Raw genomic sequence first — 19113 nt, forward strand, 5'->3', positions numbered from 1 at the left:
TATCCGTGGCTCTCCCATTCAGCTCAGGCCTCCCATGGCTTATTTCTGCATCAACAAATTAAGCGTGAAAGCAGTGTATAGCAAGCTCGAAAGGGCTAAAAATAAGCTCCATTATCTGCAGGGAAGGGCAGCGTTCCCTTTCGCGGTCCCGGCTGCCGTTTGAGCAAGCTGAGATCGATCGGTCTAATGTCTAGGGCTCGCCTTTCATAAAAGAAGGGCTGTGGCTTTAAGTAATCGCCGGCTGCTCGTGCCAATTGCAGAAGCTGCAGTATCTGCCGCTGTCGGGAGCAATCGGCGCGGAAGTAGGATAACCTGCGGAGGCAAGGTCCAGCGCTGGCTTGGCCGCGGCCGGACCAGCCCGGCTGGCGGTGCCGCCGCCTGCGCGTCGCCTATGAGGAGCAGGGGGCCGAGCGGGGGGCTGCCGGAGCTGGAAGATGGGCTGCTCTAGCAGCAAACTGTGCCTCTATTCTCAGTGTGCTGCAGCAAGGGTAATTCGTATTTGTTTCGCAGCGCTTTTTCCGATGGCAGGGAGCTGGACGGGAGCTTGGCCGGGAGCGAGGTGAAAGCGCCCTGGCAGTGGGAAGCCTGGACCGTGTCACCTCCACGCCGTGGGCGTCAGGTGCCGGTCGCCGAGCCGTGGAATGGCTCTGCTGCGGCCCTGCCTGCGTGTCTCCCTGGGGTGCGGGTTTGGGGCAGAGGGGCCTGGCCGGCCGCCTTCCCCCGGCCAAGGTGCAGCTCCTACGCAAAGCAGGGAGGTGGGTGGTTCTGCTTGTTTTGAGCACAGATTTGTTATGATTCTCTCAGTGTAAGGAACATCTTCTATCTTAAAATTAATAACTGCAAGCAGTGGGGTGGGTTGCATTCAACTTTGAACAGGGCTGTGCCTTTCCCTCTTGGAAGACTGAGCATTAAGCAAAGTTTTTGGTTTTGTGTTTGAGTAAGCTTAAGGTAAACATTTAATGCATGCCTCTTTCACATATATATCATACTTTTGTGCCCTTGACAGCTATCAGTCGATTTGTTCTGGAAGGTTATGTTGCTACACCCATCGTAAAACACATAACTAATTGCTGCAAAGTAGGATTTTAATTGCAGTATTATCCTGGAGAAAGCTATTCTTTGTTTTAAAGTGTAACTTCCTTAACAACGGAAGAACATCTGTGTATTTTCTAACAGCAGAACTGTTATCCTAAATGATTCATATCTTGGCTTCTTGCTCCTGCCTCTTGTTTTCCTGCAGAACACATGTAAGTTAATTATTGGAAGGTGCCCTGCTCAGATCACTAGTAACCAAATGTTTGGATTTATTTGCCTTTTTTTCTCTGCAGAGGGAGGAAGCACTGAAACAGCATAAAGAGTTATCTCAAGAACTAGTTAACCTTCGAGGAGAACTAGGTAAGAATTTATTTTTGTATTCTTCATGAGAACAGAAACGCAGCAAAACAGATGCCCTGGTATTGTAATGGCAGTCATTTAATTCCCTGACTGAATTCTGCTTAGATGCTTTAATCGCTGCATTTCTCTGGAGCCCTGACAGCGTGACCCCAGGTTCACCAAATTCCTGGCACTGATCTGACTGTGCCTAGCAGGGCCTCCTCGCAAAACATGTGTCTGATGACCAAAGCACTCGCTTTCTTAAAAATGGGAGGATGGCTGACAGTGTGTATTCTTGTGTTTGATCCCTAACTTATTTGTACACTGTCTTCCTAGAGATTTGCAGGCAATAATTCATAAACCTGTGAAATGTATTGCGCAAAATCTCCATTTTGCCTTAGTGGTTTGTAGGTGAATGAACGTAAAAATAACAGAAGGAAATGCTATCAGGCTAATGAGGTTAAACCTTTGAACTCATCCTAGTGGATAACTGTAATATGAAATTGAGCTATAATGTGCAGGGACTGGTTTTGCCAACTCTGAAGCCCGATTTAACTGCATTTAATGGTAACTTCATATAATTTATTTGAACTCAAAGCAGAACAGTCTTGTGGAGTGCAGAAAGTCACTGGGTTGAAACTGATAGCACTTGAAAGTGAAGCTAGTATTTTATAAAAGCATGCTTCTGTTATGATGAAGCCCCTTTAAAAAAGAAAAAAGCTTAGAAATCAGAAGCAGTGTTTGTGGAGCCGTTTCAGATACATCACTTACTATTGAAAAGTTGAAAATGTTGGTTTTCACGTGCTTTGGGAGTTGAGTATTGTTTTAGCCAAACTTGAGTGTGAATGTAGGTCTTGTTACATGCAGGTGAGACATTTAATGTTAGGATTTATCTTCTAGCGCTGATTAATAAGGTGGGCTTCCCCTGGTAACTGTGTCCCCAGCTGAAGCAACAGAGCACAGCTTCTCCACTCATCACAATTGCTGTCGTCCCATTTAGAGGCTTATGCAGCATTCTGGGAGCTTTATTTGATACTGTATAAAATTGCAAATGTGTGAATAGGGAGTATCACAAGCAGAGAAAGCCTAAATAGGTAGATGAGAGTACCAAAGACACTGCAGAAATGCATAGCGTTTTGTCTTGGAAGCTTAGAACTAAAAAGCTGAGGCTTTTATAGAGCTTGGTGCAGTCTGACATCTGTCAAGCTGCATCCTTTAGCCTTCCTACTGCACCTGGATTGCAGTTTTGCAGTTGGTTTGGGCAGGTCTTGGTGGGGGCTGGCTTTGAAAGAGCCCAGCCTTCCCTCTGCCTCGGTGTCCCTCTGTCCTGCCTTGTGCCAGCACTGCCGCCCGGGCAGCCATGCGCTGAGCCATGCCGTGAGCTGCCCAGGGACCCAAGTCAGCTGAAAATGAGTGGCTTGAAGTACTGTTTTGCCAAGGCTGCCTGGCTCAGCACGTGGGTGGAGGAGCACCAGTGCCGGAGCAGAGAAAGGGGAAGGAGCGGCAGGGTGGAGGGTTGTGTCCCCCATCAGCTGCAGCCGGCACTTCTGTCACCCTAAAGTAACAAAACTAGAGTTTTAGTGTGGAAATGGGCTTCTTGCATTCCTACAAAGTTGTGTTAAAAAAAAGAATAAATCTAGTTTATAATATTTATAATGTACATACGTGTGACTTTCTGGGCAAACCCATTTGTTTACCTTATCATGAAAATGGCTTCAGAAGGATTGCTGTCAGAGCAGGGAACTCTCTATTCTTCCATGTTCTTGCATCTTCAATATTATTTTTGCTTTATCAACCTAGTTACTACACTTGTCACTTATCAGGAAAAGGAAGATTTGGCTTAAATTAGCAGACCAAAAGCTAGCCAACACTTTTGCCCATTACCGCTTTTTGGAGTTGGTTTGGATTGGGTCTTTTTGGTGTTTTTTTGAAAGCTTAGTTCTTTCTAAGGGTGCCTCACTCTTAAATGAGCTTCCCATAAACTTCCAAATGTTCCTGATTTGATTAACAGCCTGCTGATCTCCTATGTGGGACTCCTATTGCAAGAATATGCCATTCAGTAGGTTGTTAGCTAGAAAAAACTTCAAATGCAACTGAGCTTGATGGATCTGCAGCGCCCAAGTGCCCAGAGCTGTCAGCCGGGGATGCTGCCTGGCGTGCTGCTGGACCAGGTTGTCAGTCGTTCCCCTCACGGAGCTGATCTCACTGGGTCAGCTCTGCAGGAGCATCTGAATGGCAGCCTCAGGCCTGCGTCCCTTTGCAAGGTTTCCAGACCGTGGTTTCAGTGAAAGCACTTATCTTCATGCAGCTCCTTTGTCTTAACCGCGTCAGCCGTCTAGCCTGTCTGTACTTCTCAGCATGTAAAGGGAGTGGATTTAATCACAGAAGTTAAAAACTACACAGGTCTTCAATTCTATCTAGCTTTTAAAAGATTTTTTTAAAATTATTTTTAAAAAGTTAAATCAATAAATAAATAAAGTCAGGCAGACCTCATTTGTTGACGAGGAGGTAAAAGAAAAGCATTCTTGCGGTAGCTTTATCTGAAAATAATCTGCTTAAATACACACCTGCTAATCAGCTTTCTGTTGCCGCTGTTAAATGGATATAGCTGAACTTAAGATTTCCACGGACTATTTTGACATAAGTACAGCGAATTTTGATTCACAGTATGATCTAGGCACAGGCTGGCTCAGAAAGTTAAGTATGGTTTGAATCTTATTTTGGCCGTGGGGACACGTTTTGTGGAGCCCCAACACCGCGTGATGGTTTGCGGTTTGGGAACAGGCAGTCGAGGGGGAGGGACCAGGCGTGCCCAGCCCGGTGTAGTCTGTGCCCTGCGCGTTGCCAAGTTCGGGAGGAACGTGAAGCCTCCTGCAGCTTGCACCCTGCACAGTTCGGACTCCTCAGCTTCTTGCTTTGAAATCCAAGCGTGCGCGCTCCCAAGCTCCTCGATTTACCTTGCAGAACCAAACTGGCTTGCTGTCAAAGTGTCTGTTTTGCCGGGTTATTCTGTACGACCCTTTCTACCAGAATACCTTTTTGTTTGATGATTTAAACGTGCGTTATGATCCCAGAACCCGCCTTTGGCAGCGATGACGTGGCTGCGCAGAGCGTGGGGAGGATGGTTACCGGACACAGCTTTCGGTAGCTGGAAACACGCGTGAGGACTAACGATGATAATGTGTTTGGGGATGGGCTTTTTCCAAAGGAGTTCAAATTCAGTAACAGGTGGGTTCTGAGCTTGGGTTTCCTTGAAATCTCCAGCCACAGAGATGAAACTTTGTGGTTTAAATGTAAACACCCTGGTTCTGGGAGCCTGGACCGGGTACGGACGTCCTGTTTGCCACCTGTTTCCCTTCTTAAGATGCAAGCTAGTGTGCAAATTACTTCCAGTTACCTGCTTAATTACGTAAGTAGAAATTGCAAGAGCTGCGTATTTCTTGGGAGGTACGAGACTACTCCTCTAAATTAATTGTGCTCCAAATTATTTCAGAGCTGCTTTGCGGCCGTGCAGGGTGAGATCCAGCTCCGTCCTGCTACAGAACAGCAGGTGCAGAGCTGACTCAGCCCATGCCTGCCTTGGCCCTTTGAAAATTGCCATTTGTGAGCCTTTTTCGGTGGGCTGGAGAGGCTTGCGTGTATCCTGTACAGCCAGCTAAATGCCTAGGCCCTCTCCCTCCCCTCCATTTGCTGCATTGCAATTGATAAACAGTATTTTCTTCAAAACACCTTCATGCTTTTATTAATAAATGACCTTTAAAATGTTTTGGAAGTTGGCATAAAAAAGGCTATTGTGTTTTACGGACAGGTGGAGTGAATGTGATTTGGTTTTGGTGATCCTTAAAAATACTTAATGGTAGGTAGACATTTCTATCGGTTATTTGGGGCAGGGCCTAACTTGCAACGAGTTATACGCTTGCTGGCCTACCGACACTGTAGTTTTTGCAGCATTGGATAGGAAGTTACTTCCTGCCAGGTATCCGAATGTTTCACATACGTGTTCGGCCATATCTACTTAAATGTAGCTTAAAGCATGCTTTTTTGGTCTATCTGCCTCGTTTCAACTTGCCCAAGAACAAAAACATGAAATGTGGCTTTAACGCCCTGTACTGTTAGTGTCGTTATAGAAGTAACACCAAGAGAAACTTGGTGATGAACTTGACAGCATGTTTGGGTAGAAGAATTTTCAATATTGAGAATCTGCCAAAACCATGAATTAATTATTAGATAACAATTTTTTTAAAAATTATATGAAGGAAAAGAGCCTTTGTGTCTACAGTAGACTTACTGATCAACAGAACATATACAATAGATCTTGCAGTGTGAAATGTAAAGTTAGAGCAATAAAGTACTATGTGCTGTGACATAACACCATGCTAAATACTTCATGTTTTCTGGTAATTATTCCCTTTTCCCCCACATCTACTAAAATGCTGCTAGTTTACTGTCCTAGTGACCTCTTTTTCAAAATGTCAGACGGTCTAATGGCTTTCATAAATCATAACTAGACCAGTGAGTGACTTGGGCAATTTTATGAAGATAGCTTTTGTTTCAAAACAATTTAATTCTGGATTAAAAAAAAAAAATCCATTTTGTTTTATCTTCTTAGGGCTGTGGTTATGGTGACTTTTAGGGGAATGTAAGTTGAAAATTGTTTTTATGTAAGCAGTTTAGTCATAAGGACTGAATTGGATGATGAATTGTTTTATAATTAGAATAAGAAAAAACTAAATTTTGTAAGAAGGAGATACTGCACAATTAAAATGTCTTATCTCTTGGCTACTTTTACTGAAAATATGCAATAGATTTCTTGGGGATACTAAGGCAACTTTTGTAGTCATCTCCTTCAGCTGGTGCTCCTGTTGATGTGGTTTGGATCTGCTGCCATTTGCACTATTGCTGGGAGTTATAACGTGCCTGGTTCTCCACACTTCTCTCTTGCAGGCATTTGTTTTATGGTTCTGGCATATACAAAGCTTTGCAATGAAATACCCAAGATGCAAGTGGCCATTGTTAACTAGTACAAATGGATGTTAATTTTACACGTGAAAAACAGCATTTCTGATCTGAAGTTACGCTGTTACCAAATCTCAGAAACTTCCTGTGATTGCTGGAGGTCGTGGTCTGCCCAGAAGAACCCGGTTCTTTGTTTACAATAAACAGGTGTTAAGAAGCCTAAAATTACAGATTAATCTTGCTCCTTGTTGTAATAATACTGGGAGAGATTATGTTGTATGATTGGGAGGAGAGGCTGGGACAACCAAATCAGGGAAAAATATTATCACAGAATCATTAAGGTTGGAAAAGACCTTTAAGATCATCAAGTCCAACCATCAACCCAACACCACCATGCCCACTAAACCATGTCCCAAAGTGCTGCATCTACACGTTTTTTGAACACCTCCGGTGATGGTGACTCCACCACTTCCGTGGGCAGCCTGTTCCAATGTTTGACCACTCTCTCAGTAAAGAAATTTTTCCTAATATCTAATCTAAACCTCCCCTGGTGTAACTTGAGGCCATTTCCTCTCATCCTATCGCTGGTTAATTGGGAGAAGAGACCAACACCCACCTCACCACAACCCCCTTTCAGGTAGTTGTAGACAGCGATAAGGTCTCCCCTCAGCCTCCTCTTCTCCAGACTGAACAACCCCAGTTCCCAGTTAATGACTGCTATTTGAATAAAATCTTGCTTCTGGCTGCCAAGCACACGATTCCATATGCTTTGTCCTTAAAGCCTAAAACTGTTGCTTGATGATGAGATTGAACAAATGAACGGACAAATGGATAGAACATTTTTTCACCCATATGGCTTGATTTTCTCTCAAATGTTGTTGGACCATTTGTCTCCTGTTGTTTACTTGCTGAAGGTCTGTGGTCTGTTATAATGTGTGGCATAATGAAGACATGGAATTGTGGAGGGAAGTTCTTTAAAGAAGGGAAAGGAAGCACAGTAGTCATGTACAATAACTCTGAAGCATGTCTTTTCAAGTGTCTCTGAAGCGGATGAGAAGTCAAAATAGAGATTTTTGTGTGTGCTACTGGAAGAGCATATGTTTCAGTTAAAAATTTTTCTTCAAAATTAAGCACTGGTTCAATGAGAAAACTGAGTAACCATCAACTTTGCTTAGTCAGGAGTTTTGCAGTAACATCTTGCAGTGGAGGAGTGGCCAAACTAAGAAATTAGTTGCCTTTTTCATGGCTTGTCGCTTTCCTAAAACAAGGCAGTGTACAGTCATAAAATATATGATTCAGTCTGGAGATGGATAGGCCTGTGCAAAATACTTGCTGCAGACACCTGCATCTTGAGTATGGGGACAACTTTTGGTTTACAGGAATTCTCGTAACTTCAAATTGACAATTTTTCAATCGGTGCTTTTGCGGAAGCTTTAGACATGCAGTTTCTTGCACCACCATGATACTGGGAGCTCACTGGTGGTGGGGTGGTCCTGCTCCTTGTTTGGATGGCAAGGATTCAAGTCAGGTTTGCGATCTGCAAGGAGGCCTCCAGCTTTGCAGAAGCTAGATGTTACTGTCAAGATAACACAGCATTCAACTGCCACTGCAAGTTTTAAATGTTTTTGTTTGCCCTTGTAACATTAGTCTTCTCATAGATTTGAATTGCAAACTGGCCGAACGAGAACCGATGTGTCTATTTTCTTTGAGAAAGGCGTGGTTTGCTATTTGCTTTTTTTCTGAAGTGTTTTGCATCATCTGAAGTTCTGCGTGCTGACATATAAAGATAAGACAATGATAGGCACCACATTCTTTTAGTTAAATGGAGGCAAATGAATGGGTCTGGCCTTACAAATAATTGGATGCTTGCTTCTTCCACTGTTGGTTTTAAAGGCAGTGGATCATTTGAAGCATTTTGCTATAGTTATCTCAAACGAGGCAGGTGAGTTGCCTGCTTCTCAGCTATACCCCTCTTAATTCTGCTAGAGATGGTTAGATCCATTCTGCATGTGGCTGGCTGTGTAATGTCTCCATTTGGCTCGCTGCCTGGTTCTTGGCGTGAAATAATATCCCCTAACTATGATATTTCCTCTTCCCCAAAAACGTGACAATACAAGCATATATGTGTTCAATTAATGGTACACAAAGGTGATGCAATAGAAGTGTGAATGCTAGTTTTTCCTTTTTTTTCCAAAGGGAACAGTTATAATAGAAGTTTGTGGAAGGAATAAAGCTAGAGAAATAAAAATCTTTCTTGGTGGTGGTATAGAAAATACAGAAAACTACGAAATCTGCTTGGGTTGCAGAGAATGTTGTGGTATGTTCAGTTGAGCCTTTAGTTGCATCGTTGCCAGTCACGGGATGAACAGCTTGGCTTAAATCTGTCCTGATCAGCAGATCTTTCACACAAACCTAGTGCAGAGCTAAGCCTGCTGTTAAAACTAATTCAGGTAGATACACATGCAGATTGATTTCCACGCAATACAGCTCACTCTCTCACACTTTCCAGTTCAACTGCAAGTTCTAAGTGATGGCAGCAGGGCCAAGACTGCCTTACAGTTTCCTTAAGAGGGTGCAAGTATCATTCATCAAGTAACTCACTCTTGATGAGCGAAGAGGGAATCTGACATGTGTGTAACTGGAGGTGCTCTGCTGGGGCAGGCTGCTCTCCCTAGACCCCAGCCCAGTACTGCTTTGGGGAATCAGTCCTTGAAGATACTGTAATTTATGTATCTTAAGGCTGAAACACAGCTGTGGGGAGAATTTCCTGCACTACCTTTACAAAAATCCTTGACTCTTCCCATGATTTTACATAGAGTTTGTATTTATACTGTGGGAGGTGTGCCAGGCTGCTATAAAGTGTATGTATGCATGACTTCTCCCACATTTGATTCAAGATCAAGGTAACATTTTAGTTGATTTTTTTCTTAAGTAGATACTCATCTGACTAATTTATTTTAAACCAAAGCACGAGAGTCTGTATAGAAGCAGTTTCGCTTCAAGTCAGTGACCACAGGCTTGTGTTAGAGGTCCTGGAAGCTGGCTTCCAGGCTTTGGATGCAGCTGGAACTGCAGAAGGCGCTTGCTGCAGTCATATTAACAGCAGGAAAATGGCTCCTCCTGTTCGAGCCGGTCTGGCTGGAGTTGGGAATGCTAAATTCAAACTCAAAAGTCCAAGAAGTACTAACTTCTGGTTTGCCTTTTAATCAGCTGTAAATATGGGGAGACAAACCTAGGCAGTCGTCTTAGCTGACCTGTGTTAATATTAAAGAGAATTCAACAGCATTTCTTTCTGTTTTCTTAATACTCTGCACTTCCTGCCTGAAATTATTCTGTATCTTGCATATGTAAAATATCTTGGCCATGTGCCTATTAGCAGTGCGTTTCAGATTGGCGGTTCTGCATCGCTCTGTATCGGGCCATCCGCGTCAGGCTTTTCTGCTGCATAGCTGAGTGTGAGTAGCATGTTGAATGGATGGTCTTCAGGATATGAAGACTTTCAAATTTAGCTAAGTGGTTTATATATTAAAAAGTGAAGTACTCTTAACAAATACGCTACTGAAATGGGATCAAATTATGTGAAGTAGCAAATCCAATTAATTTTTTTATTGGAGCACTCCAGTGTCTCTTGTGAGACATTCATTCTTCTGTGTCATGACAAACTGTCACACTTGTGCGTTCTATATGGGTTCCTGGCTTAACTAAATTCAATTAATTCTGAGCATAAGAAACATTGAATCTGGTATTTTTGCAAAGATCTTTTCATGTGTCCTTGGGCTTGGTGCTCATTTAATGGATAAATCGTATTTGTCTTTGTATAACCATGTTGCTGTGCAGAGTGTTCACTCTCTAATGCTTGCAATGAAAATGGTGAAATTTAGCATTGAACTTGATCCAATTATTTTTTTTCTTTTTTTTTTACTTCTGGCATCTTCAGTAACCACTTCTGCAGCTTGTGAGAAATTGGAGAGAGACAGGAATGAACTCCAAGTTGCTTATGAAGGATTTTTGCAGAAGTTAAACCAGCAACATCACAATGATTTAGCTGAGCTGGAGGAGAGGCTTAAACAGTTTTACACTGCAGAATGTGAGAAACTCCAAAGTATCTGCATTGAAGAAGCTGAAAAGTACAAAGCACAACTCCAGGAGCAGGTTTGTGACATTCAAAGTAGAAACGTTCCCCAGCAATTGCTTTCTGCTACAAATGAGCCTTCAGAGAATCCTGGGGTTTGCTAATAATGGAGTTATTTTTATCTAATGTGAAACTCCACTTTGTTGCAACTGTAAAAATATTACCACACTAAGCTGTCCAGATCTTAAGCTTGTGTTTAAATGTGATGGAGATTCCTTGTGTTCTGCAAATTTCAATGACTTCTAGAGCTCCACTGGATATTTGAAGCAGCTTGAGTTTTAAGATTTATAGAGAAACACCTGGCCTGTGACCTTGCTTTGCAACAACTCCCTGTGTGCGACAGATACACACATCATCCTGTTGGTAGTGGTAAACTTGTAAGGCATCGTTCTCATCTGTTAAGTGTCGCATGTGGCTTAGCTTCTCATGTGACCATTTGTTAAGTGCTACCTAGACTGTTCAAAAAGTACTCAATATACTGCATAAAGCCATTGGAACAATGCTTTAAACAAGGATTAAGTTGACACATGTAAGGGGGGAAAAAATCATGTTGTCATGTTGCAGGTGGACAACTTAAATATCACACATGAAAACTTGAAGCTGGAACTTGAGAACAGCCACTCAGAGAAAGTAGAGGAGCTGAAAAAGGAGTATGAATCCTCTTTTTCAGGCAAGTATTTTGTATTCAAGTACATATGTTATAGTACTGCTAGTAGCAAACAAAAATATTGAAGCTTTTTCATCAATATGACCACTTCATTGTTCTTGGCAGTCAGCTATCTTAAAAACGTTGGCTGAATTCCTTCTTTTGGAACTGAACAAGTCTCATTTTACATGCAGAAATAACTGTGGTCCCATTGTAGTTGAATGAAACTTTTTAAACAGTTTGAGAGTGTAGATGACTTTTTTCTTTCAGTAAAATATGTCTGAATTGCAGTCTGCCCTCAAAATCTCCAGTTAGTGAGTAATTGCTCCCACCCCCCTAGTTCTATAAGGAGCACCTCTAAATTGCAACTGAGGATAAGTAGGGTTGTGCGCTTTCCCAGCTGACACGGGAATGTTGAGAAACGTTATGCATACCTTACAGCATACTGGGGCAAAGGTGGTTTTTCAGGGAGGTGGTGGTGAGTGTGCTCAGTTTTAAATGGTATTGCATCTAATTGATTTAAGCGATGATGATTTCCATCCTTCCTCAGCTCCACTCGATAGCCAGGTTTCCAGTGATACTGTTGCGTCATTAAAACTGGTGACGCTTCCACTGCAATGAAAGAGCAAACTCCTCTGCGTGGCATCTCCAAAGTAGGAAAGGAAATGTTCTCGTAGAAGTTTCTGGAAGACACAATTTGAATTTTTGCTGTGTTTCCTATCAGTAACTCAGCTTTTGTCAGATGTGGCTCTTGTGCCCAGTTCATCCATTTGTTGCACGTAGATGAATGCTTTCAAAACTGACACGCTGTCAACTACTGAAATGGCTATGTGAGGGGGCAATCAACAAATCTGAAGCAGCAATAAATCTGATACTTTGTACATGCTTTGGGTCAGTTGATGATAAACGTTCTTTCCGAGTTATCATTCTGCATCTGTGTGTATGTCTATTGGCTGGCTTTTCGTGCTGCTGCTTCTCAAAAAGCTTCTCATGTCTCACGCGGTATTAAAAATCTGCAAAAATAATTTGTTGCAGAGCTCAAGAACGCCCATGAATCTGAACGGAAGTCACTTGAAGATTCTTTTAAAGAGAAGCAGGAATTGCTAGAGGTTTGTTAAGGGCTGGGGTCATTTCAGCAGCCTAAACCTTAAAAGGCAGTTGGGAGATACACGCTGAATTCTTGGCCTAACTATACTGTATCTTTTAATTCCAGAAAAAAATCGATGAATTAAAATGTGAAAATGACTCCCTGAGTGAGAAGTTGAAATTAGAAGAGCAAAAACAAATAGCCAAAGAAAAAGCCAATCTTGTAAGTCTCAATCTTCAAAAGTAACGCAGATGAGCAGATCTTGTAAGCCTTGGTTTATTTTAATGCATAATATGAAAGTTTGCAATCAAGCCTGACAGCGCTCCCATACGTATTAATACGCATGTAAATCGCTCACCTGCCAAAAGTTTTTCTCAATCACTACAATGTTGTGTATTAACCTTACCATTATAAATCTATTAATGCTGTTGAATATCTAAGTCAGTGGTATAAATTATAGCCTAAGTTAAATTGAAGACTTAGTTGTACCATAGCTTTTTTTCTAGCTAGTCGATGTTCTAATAGTGCGGGCTTCCATCACTATGACAAAACTCGCTTCTTATACTTGAGTCTTTAATGCATTTATTCAAACCTTGATTCATACTTGTTGCTGATTTATCCTTCAGATAAACTTCTTTTATGTCCTGCTTTTCCTCCAAGGCTGCTGTTATCTGTGATGGTCCTGGGTTAGAAATGTGTGCTGAGAGAGGTTTTTTGTGTACTGAGAGGGTTGAACACAAACAGGCTTCTCTTTCTGGTTACCTGGAAATAACTGAAATACCAGTAGTGTTGCTTATCCCACAAAGATAAATTCCATGCTTAAAAGGAATGCTTCTAGTAGAAGTTGCCCTAGTTTTCACTGGAATTTAATTTATTTTTACTCTTCCTGCTTATTCTAGTGGTAGGACAGAGCTGCCGCAAAAAGAATCTGCAACATGTTGCTGTGGTTGGGAGAGCCAATACCAGACAAAGTGTTGTACACAGCGCTTGAGAGTTTTAATTGTATTACACAGGCATGCTCGCATGTTGTTTAATTTAAAGGAATCATAGTCAAGTGCCTTTACATAGCTGCAGATACATCCTGACAACATGAGACACATAAGCTTGAGGCTTCTCTAGGGAAAAATACTGACTTGACCCAGTATGCTGTTCTGCACTGAACACAAATGCTGTACCATCAGAATTCCCATTTACCCTTTGAAGACAGAGGTGTATTTCCAACTTTCCGCTATTAGACAGTGTCACTTGATATTCCCAGCTTTTCTGCTAAAATCTTATGTAGGCATTTTTTACCCGTCTGTGTGTTCTGCTATGAGTAGCTAATGTGGTAGCTCAGATTTAACTTTAAAAAGACATTTTAAGACCATTGTGGCAGAGGAGGGAAAGAAAAAAAATACTAAACTTTGAATATACTATAAGCTGCATTTAAACTTTTCAGGACCACTTTTCTCACTAGTTCCTAGATTGCATGTAAAGCCACAAAGGGGAGGAATAAAGTTCAAATTGTCTGCCTCCCCCTCTGAGGTAGCACAGCACACCCCGCTCTCACAGGGACTTCTGTTCAAAAGCAGAAATTAAACAAGAATCGCTGATGCCAGAGTCCTTAAAATCAGGCAGGAGAATGAAATGTGTAGGTGATGAGGCCCTTGTTACCTGTGAAATGTACTGGCTCTCGCCTTGGGGGACTGCGCCCCGCAAAACTGGAGGCATTGTCCGCCGACTCAAGCTTGCGACGTGGCAGTGAAGCTGTTGCTCAACACCGTACGCTGGCCCAAATGCACTAAAACAAGTTTTGTTTGTTTTCAAAGATAAACTTAGTTACACAACAGACTTAATCACTGATTGATTTCTCTTTGTGTTCTACTTGGACTACCTGGAAATGGACTGAAACTTGCTTTATTTCCCCTTATTTTTGCCTGTGACTTTGCCTTTGAAATGCAGAGAATGTGTCTTGCTCTGCAGTGTTTGAATGGTCCCTTACTCTGGAAAAGAGGTCCTTGAGGAAACCAGATCTGACCCTGCCCTGTCTACCTCCTGCTCTCCCACCTCCTGGAAAACAACAAAAAATGGAAAAATAAAAAAGAAATTCCTAACTTGCTGTGTTGTAGATGTGTCATGGATGTACACCAGTGCAGGATTTTTATGCGCAGTTGCATTGCTAGGCTTTAAGAAGAATGTAAAAGCAAAAATTTTCAATTTCTTCTTGTGAACCAGCTACCTTCAGACTCAAAACGGGGAAAATTAGCTACAGTCAAGTTCATAGCTTTAAATATCTGGGGCTTGTTGAACTATTCCAGCATCTGAGAACTCTTCAAATGTTTACTCCAATTACTTCTTGGGATGGGTCATGAGTAATATGAAATAAATTTTGGAACTCCTAGCCTTAAAGGGAACCTTTGGGCACTCTTGCAAAACAAGTTTTGCTGTGACAGCTTTAGTGTCTTCCTTGGGCTCACAAGGGTTTTTCACATTTCTGCATAAAGTGATTTCTGAACAGCTTCTGAGGGCAACTGCAACTGTCCACCTACATCAAAGGACAAACAAACCCAGAGGAGAAAGTGGTAGCAGATTTGTTTGTTTGTTTGTGTGACTTGATTTCAGTTAGAACAAGTAACTGTTGTTACCATATTTATTTTCTTGCTCTTTCTAAATAGCAGAGAAACACTGAAATTGTTCCGGAAATTCACAGTACTAAGCAAACTCTCTGGAAATCTTTCAGAAAAACCCGCAGATTATGTATCTGGAACAGGAGCTGGAAAGTTTGAAAGCGGTGCTGGAGATCAAGAATGAGAAACTCCATCAGCAGGATATCAAGCTAATGAAGATGGAAAAACTGGTGAGTTTTCCTTGGGGTCTGGCAGGCTTGGACCATGTCTCTTGAGTTTTATGTTCTGATAATGAACTCGGGCTGGTCAGACTCATGTGCAAAGATTAATTTTTTTTGTTTAAAAGGAAACATGAAATAATGGTGGGACATGGTCACATTGCAGGTACTGTTATATCTGCATTGGGCTTATAATGGAAAGAGGGGGAAGGAATCACCAAGTGCTGTCAATGACATTTTAAAAAACCTCTTAAGACAACTACTGGTTTGCAGAAGCTATTGCTGAGTTAGTACGGGGTTATCTGGGAGCCTCTTCTGCATTTGCTTTCCTCATCACTCTCTTCTCCTTCATTCCCCAAAGAAAAAGTCCTTACCTGTTACGTTTGCTGGAGTGTTACGGAAGATAGATTGCACTGTCAGGAAAACATTGACGTGGCAATGATCCTAATTAAACAAGAAGGGATCAAGTATGAAACGGAATAAATGTTTTCATCTAGAGTCGATTAGCTTAGGTCAATCATTTCAGCTATTCTCTTTAAGCTGCTTGTTCAGCTGTGTGGATTCGCTCCTGATCTGTGCGTAACTCCATGTGAAAGGGCAATTTTGGAGGCAGAACTTGTAATCGCTTCGCATGCGCTTATTTGTGGCAGGACAGGGTCCTTATCCTGGGTGCGGCCTTTGAACACTGTTGTAATACTGGCTTAAGTAAGATTTTAATGAGGAAGTATAGAAAGAGGTTTGGATACAAAGGAATACATTCATATCAGTTGCTCAGTATTGTACAGCATCATATGTTGTCCTGGTCTACAATTACTAGTATATTACTAGTAAACTTTCAACATTTCTGAGAGGCGTTGGCCACAGCACAGAAGCCGTTGGACCATCCAACTGTTTAATCGCTCTTTCTCCCCATCTTTCGATAACGTCCTGCAGCAAGGCAGTGCAAGCAGGAGAGCAACAGGGAGAGCTGTTTGCCCAGGGGGAGCTCTTGAATCCGTCGCATTAGCATGTTATTTCTGGACAGGCTTCTGTCTGCAACAGCTTCTAAACTGCTGCCTGCCACTGGCAGAAGTTACTAGAACGTGCTGGTTAACTAGTAGATCCCTTATCCAGTCTTCCTTTGTTGGCATCTAATCAGCACAAGTGGCAAAGTGCCGGTGTTACACAAGGATAAGGTAAGTAGGATCTGTTTGACTATTAGGGAATATTAAGCCATGGCAGCAGGTCAGTCTCACGTTGCTCCAGGTTTTTGCACTTAACCGCAACAAGGTCTGCGAACTCCAGGTTATGAACTGTCTGTGATAGCTCAGTCAGCAGCTTGATGAGCACATGTATGGGTTTTGTTTTAAACTGTGACCTTTTTTCCTAAGCTGGAGAACAATACGATTCTAATGGATAAATTAAAGAAGGTTCAGCAAGAAAATGAAGAATTAAAAGCTCGGATGGACAAACACATGGAGCTTTCAAGGTGAAAAATATCTGTGTGCGCTTTTAGTTGTTCTTATGAACCAGGGATGTTCCTGTGACAAGAAAGAAAATTCTGTGTAAATACTAGTGACTGGGTTGTTGTAGTACTTTGTGAAAAAACACTCCTTTCTTCCCCACTTGTATCTCTACAAATGTGCATCCCTAAGCAGAACAACAAGTAAGGACAGACTGTAAGGGGGAAAAGGCTCAGTGTGTTCTTCAGTGCTCCAGAATAGTGTTTCAGGGAAGAAAAAGAAACTCAAGAAATACCATCATATGATAGATTGGCTCTTTAAGTATTACTGGCTTGTGAGCTAAACCTGGTTTTACTTACAACCACTTGAGTGATTTGTCCCCAGCGTAAATCAGTGAAAAGACCAGTATGTTTCCTGACCATGAATAACATGGGTCTGAGCTTCCCCTAACTTCAGCTATTGCTTAAAGCGGTGGGCAAACTCTTCTAGTTTGAAGGAAACTAAAGAAAGGCAACTACTATGTAGAGCTGAGCCTGCAACAAGACCCAGAGGCTCCAGCATGGCCATTTAAAAACACTGGTCATCATAAGTAGGACAAGTCTCACTTTTTGGATGCTTTTTTCTGGTCTTTGTGAATGTTTCTTACTAGTACTTTCTCCTGCTTTCTGCAAGCCACCAGTCAGCTGAAATCCAGCAAGGATGAGAACATGCTAAATCCTCATTTTAAGGAAGTAATTTAGCTGTAAGCCAAGCAGGGCATTTATGTAATTTCAAACCTTTCTTTAACAATTAAGTTCAATACTGTAGCCTCCAACTTGGGTTATGTGTTCTGATGTAAATCTTACGTTTGCAGGCAACTTTCTACGGAGCAAGCTGTTTTACAGGAGTCTCTAGAGAAAGAATCAAAGGTAAACAAACGCCTGTCAATGGAAAATGAAGAACTTCTGTGGAAGTTGCACAATGGTGACCTATGCAGCCCAAGAAAACTGTCTCCCAGTTCTCCATCTGTGCCTCTTCAGTCCCCACGAAATTCTGGTAACTTCTCTAGTCCCACAGGATCACCAAGATGACATCTCTCAAGAGAAAGAGGGGATTGCACTTCATTTGTGATCTGCAGAACCGATCCTAACTTTAACTACAGGAGCAAGAGCTATATTAGCCGTCTACAATGACTAAATGTAACTGGAAACTATTGGGTGCAAAAACGGTGGTAAGAGACTGAGAATATAGGAGTAAGACATTCATGTTGCTCCTCCCCAAAAGACTTGTTTATGACCTCTATGGACATTGTTGCACAAAGCACTTACAGAGCAAGGAAAGCCTTGTTCATTGCCTTTTCACCTAACTAGAAGAAAAAGCTCAGGGGCTTAGAGATCACAACCTTTCAAAGATGTTCCATATCACAGACACTTTTTTTTAAGGCTGTGTGTATGTGTGTGTGCGTGCGAGTGCTGTGGATGGAATGGATGTAACACACTGTGCGTGTGTCTAATGCTGCCTTCTTTGCTGTGTATGTAATAAAGGATAAAAGCTGAAGACTCTACAGTGACATGTACTTCCTTAATGGTGTTGTCAGTATGCATGCTTTTAGCAAAGAGTACCCTCACCTGGGAATGAGGAGAAACTGCCACTACTACTATGGGTTAGTTTCCTTCATCTTTCTGGCTTCAGTTCAGTAAAAAAAATGACATGAAAAGCTTTGTCAACTGACTCATCAGCATCTTGGCTGACCCGAGTATGCAACTTTTAAAACCAAACTGAATTGCAGCTGTGTTTTGCATGGATTCTTGGTTTAATGTCTGTGCACAACTCCGCTGTTTCAGAGGAGATATTTTTTGCAGGATACAGTGCATTTTGGCTTTCAAGTCAGTGGGGTCAATAGTCAGAACCATGGTAGCCCTCAAGGTCAGAAGTTATTGGTCAAATTGCAGGTGTCATTTTAACCTGTTGAAAAGGAACCACTTACTTATTTCCCTAAAACAGCACATCCATTGTGGAGGCTGTTTGCTGAGGATAAACTAGACATAGATTTGAAAGCCAAAGAGAAAAATGCCATAACTGTCATTAGGTGCATTCTTAGCGCATTTCTTGAGAAGAAACTTAAGGAAGTAATTTGTGAATTCCAATATATTTATCTGGTGACACACTTTGCCTTTTTAAGCATTAGCATTTATATTAACATTCTTCAGGGATGGCTAAATTCACCTGAGAAAGAGGGGGAAGGTGGTAGCGGTGTATTTATCTCGCTAATTTTGCCATCCCTCCCCTCTTATATTGCAGGAAAACAGTGTTTTGTTACTTCATTTGGCAAAAGATCCTGTACAAGAGATTTTGTAGGGTAGGGGGGGGAAAATAATCCTGGAGGCTGAGGGTGTCAGCATCTGGAAGCAGCATACGCTGACCTTCAGCTTCAACCAGGTAATCGTGTGGCCTTGCTCCACCCTTGGTCAGACCTGTTTAAGGTGTCTGCATTGCACCTACTAAACACAGGTTCAACCTGAAGTTAGTATAACAAAACACTACCTGTGCTTACAGTAGCTTGGGTTTTGCAGTACCGCTTCCAGCACCATTGTTACAGTACTGCTCAGCTAATGCTGTTGCCTGGCTGTAGAGGTAACTGTTACAGTAAATTGTATCTATCTGCTGAGCTTC

General features: G+C 42.0%; 1 protein-coding gene across 4 annotated transcripts in view; it reads left to right on the forward strand.

Moving 5' to 3' along the window:
* Positions 1–17531, forward strand: part of MTUS1 (microtubule associated scaffold protein 1) — a gene marked incomplete at its 3' end in the record, with an annotated part of 92459 nt that extends 74928 nt beyond the window's left edge. For 3 of the 4 annotated variants that reach the window (XM_081999538.1, XM_081999537.1, XM_081999539.1), the window contains 8 exons: positions 1329–1395; positions 10268–10482; positions 11027–11132; positions 12144–12217; positions 12322–12417; positions 14915–15031; positions 16390–16487; positions 17315–17531. In XM_081999538.1, coding sequence (XP_081855664.1) covers positions 1329–1395; positions 10268–10482; positions 11027–11132; positions 12144–12217; positions 12322–12417; positions 14915–15031; positions 16390–16487; positions 17315–17531 — 990 coding nt within the window. Of the gene's footprint in view, positions 1–333; positions 489–1328; positions 1396–10267; positions 10483–11026; positions 11133–12143; positions 12218–12321; positions 12418–14914; positions 15032–16389; positions 16488–17314 lie in introns of those variants that run through there. The other variant, XM_081999540.1, reaches the window with a different exon arrangement.
* Positions 17532–19113: the final 1582 nt, after the last annotated feature.

Source organism: Phaethon aethereus (genome assembly GCF_964289735.1).
Source record: "Phaethon aethereus genome assembly, chromosome: 4".
NCBI lineage: Eukaryota > Metazoa > Chordata > Aves > Phaethontiformes > Phaethontidae > Phaethon > Phaethon aethereus.